Consider the following 22,264-nt stretch of genomic DNA (forward strand, 5'->3'; position numbering starts at 1 on the left):
ATATCTTTCCAGGGGCTCCATACTCACTCTGGATGTACATATTATACTCCCTTTCGGGGAATATGATCATCAACAATGATTTTACCATTTCCAGACCAATATTAATTAAAAAAGCATTATTTTGCCAATATCCTGCAGCCCCTTCATTACAGAGACCCAGTGTTCCTATCTCTTGAACTGCAGACATGAAATTTATGAAGGGGAAAAGAAGGAGAAAAGGCTGCCCCAACAAGAATGTGGAGGTGACTGGTTTTGCTTTTACTGACAATTTACAAATTTTCTGAAACATGGCCAAATGATTTCTGCACCTCCCTGCTGCAGAAATCTCCAAATGAACAATAAGCGGGAACAATCCAAAAGCTCACAAGGCCTTTTCCTAACTTCTTAGTTTTCCACTCATACTTAAAAAAATAATAATTTCACTCTCCTATATCAAATTATAACAAATCACTGCTTTAAGTAATGCAGATCTTAAACTAGCATCTTTTGCATAACTTGGTGTGAACAATGTAATGCTTGTGAAGTATTCTGATTCTGGACTATCTGATAAACCTTGGACAAAAAGAATGTCTTTTAATTGTATCTCACAGCTGAGCAACCATTCCAGAAAAAAACCCCAAAACAAACCAAAAAACAAACACACCCACACCCCCCAACTACTAAAAGCGTATGGAACAAACACCAATGATTTTCAGTAAATTTATGTCAAAGCATATGGGTATAACATCATTGTAGCACCGCAGGACCTCAGAACAGACCTCACAAAACAGCAAACTCTCTTTTGAGCTCCAAACATTTCAAATTGCCAACGGCATTCCCCAAACACTTAGGGTTTTGTTCTTTTTTTTTTTTTTTTCAAGAAGCAGAAAAATGTTTATCCGTGCCATCTAGAAAGGTTTTCTTTCCCTTCAGCCACTTAGGAAGCAAGGCAAAGGCAGGTCAGATTTTCATTATAACTAGACTATAATTTTTTTATACAAATCTGGTATGAGAATCGGGGAAAAAATATTGTTATCATACCAAAATTTACCTTTGGAGGCTGAGTGTTAAAGTAGTTTTTGTTGTGGCTGAAGCGGTCAGAATAAGTAACACAAGACTGTTCTGTGAGCACCTGTTCTATGAACTTCTCAGTCTCCAATCTGTTTTGTTTTCCCAGCTCCACAACACTTGCTTCCCAGTACACACAATCTACGTCCCACCAGCTGCAAAGGGCTGACTGGATAACTACCACTTGCATGGGAACTGATCAGCTGCTCTGTGTTGCCCTGTCTGGAATGACTATGTATAAAAACAAAGCATATGTTAAATGAAGAAATATGATATGGCAAACAGAAATACCTGATAAATAACGAACTATTACATGCACTTCATCTCTAGCTAGATCCAATTTTAGAACATAAACTGAGGAATAGAATATTATAAAAATCTTACCTGGAGAAAAAAAAATACAAAATCTATTTTTCAAATTAATTTAGAACTAGAACTAAACAATCTGATGAAGTAAAACTTCCCTTTTTTTCTTTTTTCCTTTTTGGGAAGGTTTGGTTGGTTGGTTGGTTGGGGTGGGGGTGTGTGACAATGACAGATAGCCTCTAAAAGGCCTCCTATAAAAGGAAAAATATTTGTGTAATGTGTGACTCTTGCCATAAAAGTGTTTGACTATGCTAAGATGGTTAAATAGTATTGATCAATTTGGTCAACAGAACATGTTGACTTGATAAATATGGAAAATGTCGTGTAACATTCTACTATTTCTTCATATATGCACTTTATATCAAAGTAGATTCTTTATTAAACTCGAAACCTATCAAACAGATCTCTACTGTCACAGACTCATTTGAAATATATACATTATTTTTTAAAAATGTGTCAAGAATAAAACTCAATGAAAAAGCCTCTGATTATGTTATTCATGTAAAGTTCTTCAGTACCTTGTATGAGATTTACTAAATTAAGACCATAGTAAATAAAGATACAAGGACATACAACATCATAAAAATCTCATGAAAAGTAAAAATGAGTTATGCAGCAGTATAAAATATAGTTATAAATGTTAATAAAGGCTTTATGAATACCAAGTAGCCCACATACTCTCACTGGACAAAAACGAAGCTTAATGAATCCAGCATAAGGCACATTTTGATGAATCAATTAGTTATTTGATAGTTCCACCTTACATAGATGGAAATGCAGGAACTCAGCATAAGCTTCCCTGATGGACTTTTGTGAAATTAGACGCTGATTACACATATTCATTTCCTGGCTAAATAAGCTTCTTGCAGAGTGTTGAGATACCACACTGAAAAATATATCATCACAGATAGAGAGCGCACAGTGACAGTATCACACACCTACACAGGTAAGCATATAACCTCAAAGTATACATCATGTAAACTTGTGGCAACCACTGAAAGGAAATCAATGAAGATAATGTCCTGTGCAGTATTGGGCAGTGCAACGGAGAAAAGGCGTATCATAAAAAAAGGATATATTACGTTCAAGTATACATCTTCTTAATATGTGGCCCCTGAAACCTCAGCTTTCTGATGCCCACAGCAGTGAAAGACATATACCTCAGAAGAGCAGCTGACTCACTGCAACAGAGTTGACTCAAAAAGTATACATTACCTAGATATTTGCCAGCAGTTCAATGGAAATTTTGTAATTAAATTTGCAGTTCAGACTGCCAAATAGACAGAACATTTGTAATACGACTGAATTTCCAATGAATGAATGAGATTTCTTTAAATGAGACTTATGAAACTCAATACATAACCAGCTGATGAATTCAGATCCAACAGCCTATTAATCTAAAATAATTTTCTCGAAAACAGGAAATCCTAAACCAAAAAAATGCAATCCTGCTGATTCCTGGCCTTTTCAACAATAAAAACACACTAGCCCAGAAGCTGTGTCAGAGTAAAGAGTAAAGTACTTAGGAACTACAAGTTACCATGGGAGCCTTAAGGAACTACTGACATAACAGCTGTAAAAGCAGGGACCTACTAAGTGTTTGGCAGAGAAGAGACAGACCACCACAGACTGTGGCCTGAAGAAAGGCACAAGAATTTCTGGGTTAAAAGGAGCAGCAACAACAAAACAAAACAAAAAAACAAACCAAAACAAACAAACAAACAAAAAAACACAATCAAAAAACAGTTGCAAAACAAAGAAAAGAAAGAAACTGAAAAAAACCCAAATGAAAACCCCCATGAAAACCACAACCACAAAATGCAAAATCCCTCACATTAATTGAGGATACTCTCTAAGTCTAAAGATAAAACTGCAGGGCCAATCACTTGAAAAGAGAACACAATTGTGGAACTTGATTATACCAATTTTACTCTTGAACATTTTTAGTTCAATGAAAAAGGCTGAGAGGTGTGAAGAGCATATGCATTACTAAGCTCTCATTAAAGATGTATAAAATATTATGCAGTGACTATTACATTGAGCTCAAAATTCCAGTCTTCAATTTCAAACTGCTTAGTAACTTTTGTTCAGTAAAATTTAAACACCCGCAAAAGCTCTTGGATGATTGTAATAATAATTTTCTTCTTGCAGTAGAACTACAAGAGTGGTAAGTCCATTTTTATAGGAGACTAAAGACCCTAAACATCAATACAACTGCTGCAATTTTGTTAGTCTCACAAAGAACCAACCTGTTGTGGTTTCAAACAGGATGGAGTTAACTTTCTTGCTAGCAGCTGGTGTAGTGCTATTTTTTGGATTTGGGATTAAAATAGTGTTGGTAAAACACTGATGGTTTTGGGCACTGCTAAGCAGTCAAGGCCTTTTCTGCCACACCAGAGAGTAAGCTGGGAGTCACAAGAAGCTGGAAGGAGACACAAATGGGACAGCTGACCCCAACTGATCATAGGGATATTCCATACCATATGACATCATGCTCAGTATACAAAGCTATAAAAGTATATAAAGGAAGTGGGGGGAAGATGTTTGGAGTTGTGGCGTTTGTCTTTCCAAGTAACTGTTATGCGTGATGGAGCCCTGCTTTCCTGGAGATGGCTGAACACCTGCCTGCTGATGGGAAGCAGTGAATGAATTCCTTGTTTTGCTTTGCTTGTGTGGGTGGCTTTTCCTTTACTTATTAAACTCTCTTTATCTCGACTCATGAGTTTTCTCCCTTTTATTCTTCTGATTCTCTCCCAAATCCCACTGAGTAAAGAGTGGGCAAGAAGCTGCATAGTCCTAGTTGTTGGCTGGGGTTAAACTACGACACCGCCCCAACTTTTTATTTCACAAAAACCTCTCGCTACTTTCTACATAATATTCAAAACAACCTAAGACATAAACAAAGAGAAGCACTCACAATATGCACTTTGAGGGAAAAAGAAATAGCTTTGAGCTGCATCAGTCCATTCTATATATTGTACTACTGATATGTATCTACCAACAAAATTGACAGGCACTAATGGGAATACATACAACTTCAATCATTTTGCCCAAATATATAATATTTGTGTAAGACCGTATATTAATAACAAAAATACGTGGCTTCCCATGTCAACAGTTATGCATACTTCAAAACCAGGTCTGGCCTTTTCAATTTCAAGTAATGGTTGAAACTAACAATGGCTGAGGAATGATGATAAAGTACATTTGATAAAGTGCTGAGGTACCTAAATTTTACCTTGATTGCAAACAGAAGACCAAATTTTTCACTCTCAGTGATATGGCACTGCAGCTTTCTACCTAGCTTTTCTGCACATGATAAACTCAAGACAACCTGACATAGGTAACCAAGACAGGAACACAGGAAAGTCCCTAATAGAGAGGTTGAAAGCCTCTAGCAACAAGATACCAACCAACACATGAAAATAGAAAATAACATTCCTACGTCCTTCTTACTTGCCGAAGAAAGCTAGCAAGGAAATAGAAACTTCTGTCTCCAGATACGTCTGCCTCATGGAGAAGCAGACAGACGTAGCTCAGAGTCTGGACTTTCTTGTTCTGCGTCCAAACATACACACAATTAAATTATCTTTCCTGAATTCTTGATACATGCAATAATGCAATTAAAAATATGCTCTGGATGAGAATGCATGTCTGCAAAGTGTCATTCAATTCTGGTTGGAAATAAATGATGTAATCCAGATACATCTTGAACAAGCAAGCTAAAATGCTGTTGAATTCAGAAATTCCCAAATAAAGATATCTGTTTGACAGTTAATTTATTCTTCACATAAGTAGCTCAAAAAGGAAAGCTTATTTTACAGGGCACAGACCACATTATAAAATTAACTAAATTATCATAATCACTACTACACCAAAAAAACACCTGTGTGTTTTCAGTTACTCTAACAAGTATTTTAGTTATGTCAGACAGGAACTTCTCAAATGAATTCCATTTCTTTTTCTATAAAGGGCAAAAATACTACACAATTATTTTTTTTTTAATCCAATTGTCATTCAATCTAATTATCATTCCAATTGTTATCAGTATCACATTTCACATATGTGAAAACAATGAGTCCCTCAGTTTAAAAAGAGATAAAAAATATAAATAATACAGGTTCTTGGAAGCATTCAAAGATCTCTTATACGATGGAACATATGAAGGAAGCAGATTAAAAGAATATGGACTGAGTTGAAGACAGAAAGAAAAAAATAAATTCTATATACACACACACATATATGTGTGTGTACATATATATGCAGTGCCTCATACATTCATTTTCTTCAAGTTTTTTGAACCAATTGCTTCTTTAGAAAAGTGAAAAAACTATGTGGCAATTAAAATATTTCAAGCTGAGTAGTAAAAGCTTAATCGTTCTGCAGTACAGAGCACAGATATGTGTAATTCGTTGGGAAAAATGGAATAGTTTAATACGTAACCCCTGGAAACAACTCAATATTCAATAACCATTCAGTACACTGGATTCATTATGCTTCCATATGAATACCTTCTAATAAAAGCCCTTACTATTAGCATAAGCAGATACAATACATTTTCATTACTATAGAGCAAAATGAAATGAATCAGGAAAATTAATTCCTGTTGCAAATCTCACTTCTCCACAATCCTTCTCTGAAAACTTACAGTTTAACCATTTGTACAAGCAGATAAGGTTTTTGAGTGAGAGAGTGCACATCTAATAATATGATCCTCACAAGCACGGGGCTAGCTTGTGACTTCACAATTTGAAAGGTCAGTATATTTTATACCCTAAGGATCATGAACAAACTTTGAATGGCTGATTGACTCCCAATCTGATTGCTGCTTTGAGAAGGGACTTGGTGCAACAAGTGTTCCCTAGTGAGTCAGAGAAAGTACGTGCCCAGGTCTGTAAGGAGGAGTCAAGGATTCATCTGTTCCCCACCCCTTCCATCCCAAATACATGCTGACAGGCAATATAAAGTTTTGGGGGACAAAGCCAACAGACAGAAAAATGAAACAGGGGCTGAAAATGCTGTCAAGAGTTTTCAAGGTGGGGCAAAAGGTGGAAAAATCTTCAAATGTTGGATCATATGATACAGGATAAGCTAAGTGGTCATAGGAGTCACAGAAGCCACATGAAAGTTGTGTAAGATCCCTGGTCAACAACCAAGTCTCCTTGGCTGTATGACAGAGCAAGGGGCTACGTGAGGCTGCTGCCAAGCAATGGGCAAATAGGAGGCACCAACCTGGCTTGGGTGCAGCGCAGAGCTCTGCCACAGCTCTTCTTCTCCGGGATCCACCAGGTCAGATGCAGCCCAGAGCAAGGGACACAGCACAGGACATTGCTAAGCCACACGCACCAAACATCACACATCAAACATCACATTGTGGCAGGTGATTTGGAAAAGGAGAGCAGATTGAGTGCAATCTGTAGAGTCACGGCTGCAGGAACTTTTAGAAGATGAGGAATTATTTTTGCTTTCCACACTAACAGTTTATTAAGCTAAAAATAAGCTCTATTTTATGTTTTAAAAGGTTATGTATAATCAATTCAATCTATTTTCATCTTTTAAACTAATTTCTAAGAAAAATACTAACATAAAACAAGGTGTCAGGGCTACTTTGTTACGATTATGCTTTTTTGCTAAATAGCCTTTTATTTATCAGCTAGTTATTGGCAAAGAGTGAACATCTGAGCAACTAGTTCCTTGTTCCTCACTGACCCAACAAACTAAATGAGAATGAAAATTCTAGTTCTGACTTCACTTAGGATTTTAAAAAGACTTATTCTAAAAAAGGGCTATCTATAAAAAGGAAAATTTCTACTTAGCTGACCAATATTACTTGTGTATTTTTCAAAGGTCTTTTGCACAATACTGAACACTTTTTTATTGAATATACTAAGCATATGCTAAATAACCCCATTATATAATAGAAAAAGGGTTGAGAAGTCCCATCAATAAGTACTGAACAACTATAGTAGTACATAAAATTATTCTAAATAAGAGAGGAACTTCTTACATCATAATCACCCCATTGAAAAAGATAAGTAGAAGAGGACATTTCTTCACAATCTGAGCGTTTGGTGATCAGATACATAATATACCAAGCACTTACGAAGTTGTGGAAAGAGATACTAAAAATTAATTTACCAAAAGGAAACTAAATATGGTAATTTAGAACATGTGTTTAAGGTAAAACTGCAATATATTTCTTTTTTTTTTTTTTTTTGGCTGAAATTCAATGGCTTTTTTGCACACCCAATTGAATGAATATTCCAAGGAAATTAACATAAGAATAAATAAATAAATAAATCCACGAATCCATACCCTGAATTCTTTGAACTACAAATAAATCAGTCAATCTTCAAATATATGTATCGAAGGGAAATGGAACAAAAAATTACCATTGCTTTTCAAAACATGGATCTATGCTAATTAGGTTAATTAACACCTCAAAGCAAAACCTTGTAATTAGCGTATTCTTTTTGTAATCAGGCTTATTTTGTAACCTTTCTAACTTTTGTGGATTGATGACATGCAGGAAATTAAGTTAATGAAAAATAAGAAAGCAAATAAGATTTTTGCATCATTCTGAAGAATGAAGTTAAGATGGATTATAAACCTTAGTAACCAAACTGCTTCTGAAGTCATTATCAGCATACATGTTTAATCGCATAGGTTGTGTATCTATTTTCTTTTTTTCTGATCTATGACAGTAAACAATCAATCCTGTTCCTGCTTCCTCCTCAATTCATAAGTGAGAAGCCCCTTTATTGCACAGTTTTTTGTTCTTTCCGTAATTCTTTTCCCAGTTTTATAACTACTGGTAGACCTAAAGCATGTCCTTCAAAAATATATCCATTTTTTAATCAAAGATTCTGGCAGCACTGAGTTGCCCACCATTCGAGGGGAACTATTCCTATGGGTATATTATCTATACTTTATATTTATTTATAGTTTCAGTTTCCAGCCAGAGGATTTTGTCAGATAAAAAACTTTTTGCACATAGAGAAACGTGTATTGGTTGAGATCATGATACCTCTTAAGCTACTACTCCTGTAAGTACTTCAAAATTCTTACTATCATTTTAATTATGGGATGTTTTAGTTTCAGGGTGTGAATCCCACATTAGAATCTAGTTTAAATTAGTTCTAGAATATTATTTACACAATAAGTGCTATCAGAAATAGTCTTAAAATCTATATTGGCGGCTAATTTAAGAGAATTTCTTTTCATTAATAAACCTGCATATAAATGAAATACAATCAAGGTCTTTAATCTGCCATTAAAAGATAAAACTTGAACTATTCACGTAGTTCTTCTCTGATATCCTTCCAATTTGTCAACATCTTTTTTGAGAATAGGGAATCCTTCCAATAATCATATAATTAATATCATCTTATAGCAATAATACTGCCACCCTAAATTTACTTTATACCCAACCAGCTGATCCACTTAAGGATCATATTAACTTTTGCTACTATAAGCACACATTTGGTTGAATACCATAACAGCTATTTTGAAGTTGCTGCTTAACAAACCATACCAACTCCCTGCTCATACAGTATGTGACTGACATTATTTATTTTTAATATATTCAATTGACATTTGGTGATATTAAAAACTTTTTTTTCAAGTTAGCTCTCTGTTAAACCAATCAGTTACACGACAAAAATGCCCTAAACTTAGAACTACACACATAAGTCTCTGGGACCCAGCAAGATGCATCCCAGAGTCCTAAGGGAATTGGCTGATGTGGCTGCCACTCTTAAAGATATCTGAAAAGTCATGGCCGTCGGGTGAAATCCCTGGTGACTGTAAAAAGGGGAAGCACTGCACCCATTTCTGAAAAGGGTAGAAAGGACCACCCAGAAACTACTGACCTGTCAGCACGTGAAGATCATGGAACAGATTCTCCTAAAAGCTCTGCTAAGGTATGTGGAGGACAGGAAGGCAACTCAAAACAGCCAGCATTGCTTCACCAGGGGCAAGTCCTGCCTGACCAACCCAATGGCCTGCTATGATGGAGTGACTACATCAGTGGACATCGGAAGAACTATGGATGTCATATACCTGGACTGCTATAAGGCCTTTGACACAGTCTGCCACAATATCCTTCTTTCTCAATTGGAGAGGTATGGATTTGACAGATGAACTGCTCAGTGGATGATGAATTGGTTGGATAGTCATATCCAGAGGGTAGCGGTCAACAGCTAAATGTCCAGATGGAGACCGCCAATGGCCTGCTATGATGGAGTGACTACATCAGTGGACATCGGAAGAACTATGGATGTCATATACCTGGACTGCTATAAGGCCTTTGACACAGTCTGCCACAATATCCTTCTTTCTCAATTGGAGAGGTATGGATTTGACAGATGAACTGCTCAGTGGATGATGAATTGGTTGGATAGTCATATCCAGAGGGTAGCGGTCAACAGCTAAATGTCCAGATGGAGACCGGTGACAAGTGGTGTCCCTCAGAGGTCCACACAGGGATCAGTACTGTTTGATATCTTCATCAATGACATAGACAGTGGGATCGACTGCACCCTTAGAAAGTTTGCAGATGACACTATGCTGAATGGAGCAGTTGACACACCTGAGGGACAGGATGCCACCCAGACAGATCTAGATAGGTTCAAGAAGTGGACCCATAGGAACCTCATGAGGTTCAACAAGTCCAAGTGCAAGGTCCTGCATGTGGTCTGGACAATCAGCAGTACCCATGCAGGCTGGGGGATGAAGGGATTGAGAGCAGCCCTGCTGAGAAGGATTTGGAGGTACTGATGGATGAAAAGCTAGAAATTGGCCAGCAATGTGCACTCACAGCACAGAAAGCCAACTGCATCCTGCGCTGCATCAAAAGAAGCATGGCCAGCAGGTTGTGGGAGGTGATCCTGTCCCTCTGCTCTCATGAGACCCCACCTGGAGTACTGTGTCCAGCTCTGGAGCCCTCAGCACAGCAAAGACATAGACCTGTTGGTATGAGTCCAGAGAAGGGCCACAGAAACAGTCAGACGGATGGAACACCTCTCCTATGAGGAAAGGCTGTTGTTCAGGGCTGTGCAGCCTGGAGAAAAGATGGGGGTTGTTCAGCCTGAAGAAAAGAAGGCTCTGGGGAGACCTTATTGCAGCCCTTCAGTACTTAAAGGGGGTCTACAGAAAAGATGGAGACAGGCTGTTGCATCAGGACAAGGGGTAATGGCTAGGATGGATTTAGACTAGACATAAGGAAGAGGGCGGTGAAACCCTGGCACAGGTTGCCAGAGAGGTGGTAGATGCCCCATCCCTGGAAACATCCAAGGTCAGGTTGGATGGGGCTCTGAGCAGCCTCATCTAGTTGAAGATATCCCTTCTCATTGTAGGGGAGTTGGACTAGAAGACCTTTAAAGCTCTCTTCCAATCCAAACTATTCTATGACTTTATGAACTATTATAGTTATATCAATTATTATATTAGCAGTTATACCCAGTGCAATAATTCTGAAGTCCTCTTTTACAATTACTGGGAAAAAAAATGTGTGAAACACTTTTAGTAAGTATAAGTTTATGATACCAACAAGAATTGTTTATCAGCCAAAATTAAAATCTATTGCTTCTTTTGTAACAAGCCCACAGACTATTAACGGTGTAATCATCTTTCAAAACATAAGCTGATACACTTACCCTGCTTTAATTGGCATTTTTGACATAAATGAAAAACAATATAATTTGCTAATATATTTGTTGACTGCAAGAATTTTTGGAAGGGACACGGAGCTCATAAGACAAACTGAAAAAAACCAAAAACATAACTGCTTTTCCTGCAAACTGAAAAGAATCAACTAAAAATGCAACCAAAGCCAATTTTCCCTTAAAACCTTTAGATGTTCCCCTTCTATAGCTATGACCCTGATTAAATCAACAGGATTGTTAAGAACCTGCTGAGTTGTATCTTTGAGGACAGAAAAAGGCTCAGGTTTGCTTCACTGCATCTTGCTATACATCTTCAAGGACACAAGTAGAAGAAAGATATTACAATAGCTATTCAGATTAGTTTGATCTTTTGCTCTGAGTATGGAAATCCCAGGCAAGCACATCATTTTCTGAAAACTCTTGCAAGAAAACTGTATGCAAGAAAAGAATACAGCTAAGAAAATGGCTAGAAAAGTTTGAAAATTACATGCTGTGCTATTTCAGTAGAGAGAATGAAGACAGTATCAGGGAATTTCCCAGGCTTCAGTTATGCAATCCCTTCCCTGGTGAATGCACTACACTTACAGGAAAAGATTCATCCAGCTCCCCCCCGTCCTGATCTCTCTACTGCAATTCATTCTTGAAATGGAGCCACAACTGAAAATAGAAGCCACTGTTTACTCCACCTTGATATTCAGCTGTCTTTTTTTTTGTTGTTTACATACTATATTTCTTTTCAGATTAGACACTAGCCCCATTATTATTATACTCTAATCAGTCATTACAGCAGAAACTTTTCAGCATTTTCTCTCTCCTGAAGTTAAAGCTCAGTCAGAGTTTTAATGTTTTGGTTTTTTTTTTTTTAAGTTAAACTGTAATGAAAATTGGTTTGTCCATACCACATAAAGTCAGAACCAGTTTCTGGTTTATTCACCAAGGGGAAATCATGCTTGACCAGTCTGATAGCCTTCAATGATAGAACGACTGGCTGGGTGGATGATGAGGAGGGCAGTACATGTTGTCTACTTTGACTTCAGCAAGGCTTTTGACATTGTATCCCATAACATCCTCATAGGGAAGCTTAGAAAGTGTGGGTTATATGAGTGGACACCGAGATGGATTGAGAACTGGCTGAATGGTAGAGCTCAGAGGATTGTGATCAGCAGCACAGAGTCCAGTTGGAGGCCTGTAACTAGCGGTATTCCCCAGGAGTCAATACTGAGTCCAGTCTTATTCAACATGTTCATCAGTGACCTGGTTGAGGGGACAGAGTGCATCTGCAGCAACTTTGCTGATGATACAAAACTGGGAGGAGTGGCTGATACAGCAGAAGGCTGTGCTGCCACACAGCAAGACCTGGAAAGGCTAGAGAGTTGAGCAGTGAGGAACCTGATGAAATTCAACAAGGGCAAATATAGGGTCCTGCACCTGGAGAGGAATAATCCCATGCACCAGGACAAGCTAGGGGCTGACCTGCTGGAAAGTAGTTCTGTAGAGAGACTTTGGAGTCCTGGTGGACCACAAGTTGACCATGAGCCAACAATGTGCCCTTTTGACCAAGAAGTCCAATGGCATCCTGGGGTGCATTAAAAAGAGTGTCAGCAGCAGGTCGAGGGAGGTCATCCTCCTCCTCTACTCTGTCCTGGTGAAGCGCCATCAGGGGTACTGTGCCCAGTTCTGGGCCCCCCAGTTCAAGAAGGACAGGGAACTACTGGAAAGAGTCCAGTAGAGGACTACAATGATGATAAAGGGAATGGAGCACTTCTCCTTTGAGGAAAGGCTGAGAGACCTGTGTCTTTTTAGTCTGGAGAAGACTGAGAGAGGATCTCATCAACACTTACAAACACCTGAAGGGCGGGTGTCAAGAGGATGCAGTCAGGCTCTTCTCAGTGGTGTCTGGTGACAGGACAAGGGGCAACAGACAAGCTGGAACATTGGAAACTCCATCTGAACATGAGGAGGAACTTCTTTACTTTGCGGGTGGCAGAGCATGGGAGCAGGCTGCTGCTGGTGGACCTGCTTTGGCAGGGGGGTTGGACTAGATGATCTCTGGAGGTCCCTTCCAAACCCTACAATTCTGTGATTCTGTAATCTTGAAGCACTAATTATTTGCTAATGATGAACAAGACTAAAGAGTTTCCCAATGGATGGAAAAATCTAGCATTTAATACAAAGAATTGCACAGCAGAGTAGGTTCATTTTAGCCACAAGCTTTTCCAGTCACTATTGACTGAAAATTTATGGCAGTCCCAGCATAACTTCCATTTCCAGCTACGATACAGAAAAATCACAGAATTGTTTAGGTTGGGAAAGACCTTTCAGATCATTGAATATATGAATAAGAAACTTCTCACCGTCTCTCCACAATGGCATGTGGAAGAACAGAAGAAAAAGTAGCCATTGTGTTTCATTGCTTTGAGTTTAAGCACCATTATTGCATAAAAACAGAACATAGGAGTAATGGATGAGATCTAAAGCTCTCAGATTCTTCATTCTCCCACCAGCAAATCCTAACCTGCATATGCATAAACTGAGAAGTACAAATACATGTATAAACACCTTTTAACAGGGAATAAAATGACTGAAAGACAAACAGACTGACGAGGTCCTGACCTTACAGGACACTACACACTATAAATAGTCTACAGTTTTCCAGCAAGGGAGAATAAAAATAGAAAAGATAAAATCTAGTTAAAGGTTCCCGTAATCAGCACAAAAAGTCTCCATACTGAGAAAATCCCAACTAGAGTTCACAGAGGGGCACAGATGTTACTGAATACAATGACAAAGAAGAAACAGTGATGGCCAGAATGCAGCAACTGTTCCCTGGAGAATCTAATGGATGAAAAAAGCCACCCTGATGTAAATAGGCACCTGCTAGTTTTCACTTCAGAAATTATTTTAAGTGATAAATAGCATAATGTTGCAGAAAGTAAGGTGGATTCATAAATAATGTCTGAAGTTCAGTTTCAGGTAGAGAAGAAAAATTCCAAATTCTTTTTCTGATAGGATTTGGCGTTGACTCCCTGATACAAATGGTCATCACCTAATTAGCCCATGCTAGAGATTACTGTTGCACAGTCAAACCTCCTGCACTCCCAGAAATGCCACAGATCTGGGAGTGTTCTGATAAGAAACAGAGCTTCAACAGAAACTAATTTCACAATTGGGAAAATAGTCCTGTTCAGGTAAAAAAAAAAAAAAAGTTAAAATAATATTGACTATTGTACAGCTGAATTGAGCTCGAACAATCAAACAATATGGCTTTATAATTCATTTTCCCTTAGGTCTGTCTTGAAGATGACTTCATCTGAAACCAGCTATCAAATAGAAAAATTGCTTAATAATTCTTTACAGTTACTAACGCAAGTGGAATGCGTGTCAGACATACAGCATTCCATTTCCTGTGGCTGTTTTTCTCAAAACTGTTTGAAACATACATTCACAAACCCTCCAAAAGGAACCTGTGTGTCTACTTGCATAGGTATGGTTCAGATGCAGCTCCTTGACAATGACAATTAATAATATATTTCCTGTAGACATTATTTAGCACAGCAAATTTAGGCAATAAGAGCAAGGTTCACTGAATATAAATACTATCTGATTATCTGGAATGGTTGCAAATAGATTTATATTTCTCACAGCAACACGGTTACCAGTCCATTTTCCAAATATACTGCACAAGGTATCAGATTAGGCACAAGTTCTTTGAGAAGAAATCATGAAGTATAACACAAGCCATCTATATTATGATTTTCTAATTAAATTGCACTAATAAAAACTATTTTGCTTTTTTCTAGTTACTTGTTTATTTTATAGGTATGGGTTACTTAATTTTACTGAGTGATACTATATACAAAAAAAAAAAATACAAAATCATTAGTCAATTAGCTTTTCTGCCTTAAAACATACTATTGTTTCATTCTAAGCTACTATAATGGGCATCTTAAATTTACTGGGGCAAAAAAACCCAACCAAACTTGCACTGCAATTCAGATTTGTCTTTTCACATCAACTCCAGAAGGACAAAAATGTGTCATACTGAAGAAAACATAATCAGTCATGAAAAATCTGCAACAGGAACACTCAGTATTATTTGTGTTACCATTACAATTCTGAAAAAATATATAATAGTCCAAAATCCTAAAAAGCACAACTACTGCTTGGCTCGGGTAATAAAGGTTCATTTGTAAAACAGTCACACTGCTATTTAAAATACCTAGGAAAAACTACTGAAAAGAACCACAGGTTGACACTAGAAAATTGAAATCTCATCAAAAGAGCAAATCTTATCTTCAAAAATTATACACACCTCCTTCATCTTTTCATCCATGTGTTCACACATGAGTATTTTGGGTGTTTTAAAATAAAAAAAAAAAATTGCATTAATGTTGCTGGCTTATGGTTAGTTGTTTTTGGTGTTTTTGTCTGTTCTTAACATATATCACTTGCATTCATATTTGTATTTAATTATTATGCAAAGAAAACAAAAAAAATATCCCCTGAGTCCTTGTGGGCAACCTCCACAAGCACTATTTTCCAGATGCACATAAAATATCAGGTAATGGCAGTTAAGCCCTTTCTAAAAATGTAATTCTTTTTTCTTGTGAAAACCATCCACAGTCTGACAAATAAAATTGCAATTAATTTTGGTTACTATGCATGAAGGTGAGAATAAAAGGCACTATTCCTTGAGGATATATTTTAGTTATACATTTCCTTATAAAAATTTCATAGAATTATATTAAAGAATGGTTAACTGTTACAAACTCTCAAAAAACAAAATTAGCAATACTACAATTACCTTATACTTTTAGCTAATAGTGACATTGAAGCCAGAGAAAAAAAAAAAACTATTTCAATTACTAAATTCAATATTGTTGACAATAGAAATTCTAATAAATTTTTCTCTTATGAAATCTTGATAATAGTAATGTGATAAAAGACTTGTGGATGGGCGTATTTGTTACTCTTTAAACATGACAACAAGCCCTGGGAAAATGGGTACCCCAGGAAGCTCCAATGGTCTCATATTTCTGACAGCCAGAGAAATTTTTAATTAGCTTGCTAGTTCAGGGCTTCCTAGAATAAGTACAATTCTGTCTTTTCTAATGTGTTCTCGTGATCAGTTAATGGATTAATTTTTTTTGCCTCCAGCTCAGACAACCTTCCTGTCTTTTAATTTCTTCTAAATCAATTCATAGGTTATCCATATTTTCTCAAGTGGAACACTAATGAGCTTGTCTAAAATTCAGTTTTAATGCATGATTCTCCTGACACACTGACATGCTCTTTTTCAAATCCACATCACATTTCTAGATTACTCCCCCAAATTTCAGTAGAAATCAGTGGATGTGCCATCATTTGAAACTCTGTCACTCTATATATACTCTGAGTTCAGAACCTAAATCACACACACACACAGACACAAAAGGCCTGATTAGCATTTCTGGAGCCCTAAGACCTGTGCATAACTGCTTCTGGTTTTCCAAGCATTCTCCAAAATCTTACAAAGCTCGGAGAACAAGAGGATCCACTATTCAAATGTGAATGCCAAAATAAAACTGGCTGTACAGGACCTCAGTATTCCATCTACTCCAAGGTCTTAGTCAAAGAAGGGCTGCCCTCAAAGTCAGATCAGGTTGCCAAGGAACTTGTGCAGAACAGTTCTGTTTCATTTTGTGGCCACTGAATCTTTCTCTTCTATACAATGACTTGGTTTTTTGTGACTTTCGGAAGACCGTCCCATCACTATGATTTCTGTATTAAGCAGTTCTCATGAATCTACAGTAGACTCCAAAGTTCAAACTGAACAGGGAGTAAATATTTATGTATTTATTTGCTTGCCAGGATAAACTTTCAAATTAAATGTTCTCTTTGGGAAGGAAAGTGCTTTGAAACTTTTTAAGGAGATCCAAGTCTTTGCATATGGAATGGGCACATGGTATCTTGTGGAGGTTGTTATTGCATAGTAAGATTGAAATCTAAGCCCAAACAGAGGTAAACAAGATACTATTCTTGACTTGACCAGACTATAAGCAGAAAAAAGAAAAGCCTTTAAACTGGGATGATCGTTAACTTATCTGAGAAAAACAGAATGAGCAGCTGAATAACTTAAGTTAAAAATGCAACAGATAAACACAATCTAAAGGTAGCACATTTCTCATCGCTTGAAGTGTTTGTGATCATGTTTGTGTGGCTCACAAAAACATGCTTTAGTCAAACATATTTTACTGGATTCTAAGTAGAGGAATATAAGTAAAACTGATTATTTCTCTAATACAAGAAATTAACTTGCGAGTTCAAAAGGTTTGTTTTATATGTCCATACTATCTAGAAACCTATGAAATCAAGAAATCAGGATGGAAATGCTCATAACAGTTGAATAAAACAATAGCCCATCATTTCTCTATCCCTCCTGGACTTCGCTTTATTTTCTCTAGTCTCCTTGACATACTGCTAAAATAGAAATACATTGTTCCTCATCAAAAGACACAGGTAAGGATCCTTAGTTTCCACCACTGAAGAAATCCATGCCCTGTAATTCAACTTGTAATTTCTTTATTTACATTTGTTGAAGCGTGCTATCAAACAAAAATCTAGCTAAATCCAAAGTTAACCAAAGCACCTTGAGAAGCTATGAAACTACAATGGTACTTTCACTTCTTGACTGATGCACTCTCTGCAAGGTACTGGAAAATAAAGCAAAGGCAAAGAGGAAATTCACTCACAGACAACTCAGTAATTTGCACTTTTTGCAGCAGATCATGGTTCACAGCAGCTTCACTTCCAACACCTACACCAACTTCCTCTTCTATCAGAATAACAGAGAGCTCATAACTTAATTTTCTGTTAGTATCACAATGCATTTGTGATTTTAGTCTGTCTTCCATATCAACCACAAAATTATCAAGGTTTATAATGAAAGTTAATTACCATATTATCAACAGCTATGTGAAACGAAACATATCTCTTTGCCTTGGTGTCTGTATATTTGTGTACATTGTTAGACTTTAATGTTCAGAATAATTTGTAGAAAGATAATGTAGTTATTTTTCAAAAACAAAGAAAGAAGAATAGGTGTAATTTCTTCGGAAAGTGACTCACTTTAAGGAGCATAGGAACTATACAGAGACATTATTTGGGGGGAAGTAAAAGAGTAGCTATTTATCTCTGTTTTATTCTGAAAATAAAAACACCAAGTCTGGTCTCACACTCAAAAGAAGGCCTACATTTCTATCCAGCAGACCAATCTCAAGATTCACAATGTCTACGAGAAAACTGTTAGTAACAGGTGGATGGACAGATGGGGTGAGCTGGCATTCGATTTTAATATAATGAGCATTCCTAGAAAAAAAATTACTTGTGTGTGTATTTTAAATAATGAAACTACTCATCTTAAGCTTACTAGAATAAAATTATGTAACCAGCTTCCCATTATTAATGGCAATTCATGGATAAAAAGGCATCAGGCGATGAGCTCAGCAAGTTGCACTGGTGGTGACAGAAGTCTGATGTCTGCTGCCATATATCTCTGGACCACATAGCGCCTGCCCCTGTCCATGCACTCACAGGGCATGCAAATTTGTACAGGCACAGGAATCATGAAGTGCAGATATACAAAGATCTTCTCTGACAATAAAGAAACTGGTCCACCTGGTTAAAAGCTGGACACCACTAATACATACATTATACGCAATACCTAGCATCACTTTCACCTTGCTCTTTTCAGACCACTGCACAAATATTTTTGCTGCTATTGGCAAATTTTACTCAGTTGAGAGGTAAATGGTTGAGCGTGCATTCCTAATCAATCACAGCACAAAATGAAACAGGTTATAAGAGTTTCTTTCATTTATTTGGTTGGTTTTCCTTGTTTTTAATGTGAACCTGTCTTCCACGGAATAATAACAAGCCAAGAGTATGTATTCAATCAAATCCCCGTCTTAAATTGACTGTTTCATAAATTCCTAAACTGCTTATAAAAGACAAACACAACTAAATAGTTGTTGCTACTGTATCCCTGCTCATACTTCGAGACTGTAAATTATTTAGAACAAGAACTTCTAAACATGTTTGAACAAAGCTTTCTACTAGACAACACAAACAAAAACTGTTCAGGTTTTTATTATCAAGGATTATTAAGATAATTACATAAAATGAGTAAATATAGCATCGGGCTAAAGGAAGAAGCAAAACAAATTGAAGATACTTGCCTGGGTAACAAGTGGCTCCAATAGCCTCTCCACTGTGAGAGTCCTGATTTCCAAACTTTTGGGGTCCCATTTCAAAATGATAGGTGACGTTGCAGAAGTCATACTCCCTAGAACAGAGAAAATTACACAACGTCCATGAATATTATTAGCATAATATCCAATTATCCAATATCCAATAATCTATTTAGAGAATAGCATATACCTCGTTTCCATTCACATATAAAATACTTCTCCATAACCTTGCTAGTGTTCCTCCAATCCCAAAAACTCCGAAGGGCACCACTGCCACATCCACAATATAAACATTTATATTCAAATTTTTTTTCTCCCCTATACCCTGAAGAACAAATCCTGCTGCATAAATGTTGTATTGGGTGTATCTGGCAAGGTTTTAGTAGTCGGGGAGTGCAAGGTGGGCTCTACGATTAGAGGCTAGGGGCTGCCCCAAGCTGAACACAGCATGGACCCACCACAGGACAGAGCTGAGCACATCAGTGACGCTGGTGGTACCTCTGGGAAAACACATTTAAGAAAGGACAAAACGCTGCCTGGCAATGTGAGGAGTGAGACATAGAGAACATGAGACATGATCCTGCAAACCAGGTCAGAGAAGGAGGAAGGGGAAGAGGTACTCCTGGCACTAGAGCAGATATTCCCCTGCATCCCCATGAAGACGACCATGCTGAAAGAGGTATTTTCCTGCAGCCTATAGAGGACTACATTGGAGCAAATATTACTGCAGGCCATGGAGGACCCAACACTGCAGCAGAGAGTATGTCCTGAAGGAACTGCATTCCATGGAGAGCACATGCAGGAGCAGGTTTATCCTGAAGGACTGCAGCCCACAGAGAGGACTCACACTGGAGCAGGGAAAAAGGGTGAGGAAGGGCAGCACAGATGAAGCTTTATGAACTGACTGCAACCTCCACTCCCCATGCCGCCCACGCCACTGGGTGCTGGAAAGGCGAGGAAGTTAAGAGAGTCGGGAGTGAAGGAGTGAAGTTGACACTGGGAAAGTGAAGATAAGAGAAGGTGTTTTAGATTTTGTCTCTTTTTTTTTCCTCATGATCTAATTCTATTTTAATTAGCCATAAATTAAATTAATTTTCCCCAAGTCAAGTCTATTTTGCCTGTGATGGTAATTGGTAAGTGATAGCCCTGTCTTTATCTCCAGTTACAAAGTTTTCATCCTATTTTCTCCCCTTGTCCAGTTAAGGATGGGGAGTGAGAGAGCATCTTGGTGGGCACTTGGCAGCCAAACAAGGTCAATCCACCAACATATGGAATACAAGAAATTCAACAAGCCTGTTCAGATTTGGGGTAAAACTTCACAACATTATTCAAGGTTTCTTAATTTTGCACCAAAAATCACAATACTCATTTAAAAACAAAAAAGATTCTCCAGACCATCTTAGGCTTAAAAGCTTAAACAAGGCCTTAAACAAAGGCAACAGCAAGTTGCTGTCATTTAATTTGCCATTTCAGGTTTTCATGAAATTTTCAAGACAGTTGATATTTGAAATTGCAATTACAGAAAAATCCAGTTGTCCGGTTGTAAAAGACATACAATACACCTCATAGAGAAGAAAAGTGATTTAAGTATTTTGGTGACAAGCAATGCTGTATATAAACTAGCTTGCCCACTAAAAAAAAAAAAAAAAAAAAAAAGAGAGACAGAAAAAAAATATTTCATTTTAAATAATTCTGGTCTGAATATTTCCTTTATTTGAAAATTAAAATAAAAATTTAAAAGTCTCACATACCTAGAGCAGCATAAGAACTCTAGCAGGGAAAGACAAACCAATAACATCATATTGTATAGTGCATAGGAGTGATCCAAATCAAGCCCTCTGTATATAATATCCCAAATGATTAAAATTGTTTTCTCCAGAAAACTATGTTTAACTGACAATCTAATTGCAGTAATACTGAAAAAAAAACCCCAAACCAAACAAAAAACCCTCACAAAACAACCAACCAAACAAAAAAACACCCCAACAAAAACAACAAACCAACACTAAAACCACAGTTTGTGAACAACATCAAAAGTTCAGGTATTGCTCCTTGAATAACAATCCACTTCATAAAGCTTAATTCAATCAGGTACATATTCAGTACTTAGCAACATTATCTAGTATACACAAAATAAGTTCTAGCGCTTTATTGAGGAGAATGTCTTGACTAATTACTCCCACTCAAAATAACCAGACTAGTGAGTCTATCCAAAATTTATTCAGTCTGCAAAAGATTTTCACTGTATTACTAGCAGAGAACTTAAAATACTTGCTCAAAAAGAGAGGCGTATCAGAAGTCCCCAATCAACGTATTTATAAATCATATATAAAGCCAGCCCTCAGTCTCCTTGGATTTGCAAACGTGGTAACAGAGTTATCTGATAATATCTAGTGTGTGCTAAAATTGTTATTACTCAGTTTCCATACTTCTAAAAAAAAAATCACTAGGCTTCATGTTTTATAGTGCTGAAAACACCCATACACGTGACTAAAGAAAACTATTGAGACAGTTTCTAGTTGCTGTAAACATAGTTAATGTGGGAACTATTCTCATTTTTCCAACAGACAATGTTCAACTGTCTTTCAGAAACCTGTTTCTTTTTTATACAAAGATGGTTACTACTCCAGTCGGACTCTGCTTCCAAAAGTAAGTTTTAAGTAGACAATTATTCTAGGTAATAATTTATGAGTTATGATACTTTTAAATCTATCAAATACAGTTTCTTTCTTTTTAATAAACATGTTTTTCTTAACTCTTAACATGGGTACTTAAATATACACCTCATTATACAAAAAAATATTCAAAGCCGTAACATAGTCCAAAGCCTGTAAAATCAAACTTTTTTCAGTGGATGACAATCATATAGGTGACAAAAAAGATAACCTGGAACCAGTCAGAATACTGCCTCAATTTCACCCTTTACCAGGAAACACGAAAAATATGCTTCAAAATTCA

The 22,264-nt window shown here is 37.1% G+C and overlaps 1 protein-coding gene across 3 annotated transcripts in view; it reads right to left on the bottom strand.

The window, feature by feature from the left end:
- The window catches only part of CTNNA2 (catenin alpha 2), a 512,036-nt gene that overhangs the window by 428,183 nt on the left and 61,589 nt on the right, over positions 1-22,264 (bottom strand). For 2 of the 3 annotated variants that reach the window (XM_014966827.1, XM_014966824.1), the window contains exon 2: positions 19,295-19,401. In XM_014966827.1, the coding sequence (XP_014822313.1) occupies positions 19,295-19,396 (102 nt within the window). In that variant the 5' untranslated portion in view covers positions 19,397-19,401. Of the gene's footprint in view, positions 1-19,294; positions 19,402-22,264 lie in introns of those variants that run through there. The other variant, XM_014966825.1, reaches the window with a different exon arrangement.

The sequence above is a fragment of the Calidris pugnax genome, unplaced genomic scaffold (genome assembly GCF_001431845.1).
Source record: "Calidris pugnax isolate Ruff unplaced genomic scaffold, ASM143184v1 scaffold14, whole genome shotgun sequence".
Classification (NCBI taxonomy): domain Eukaryota; kingdom Metazoa; phylum Chordata; class Aves; order Charadriiformes; family Scolopacidae; genus Calidris; species Calidris pugnax.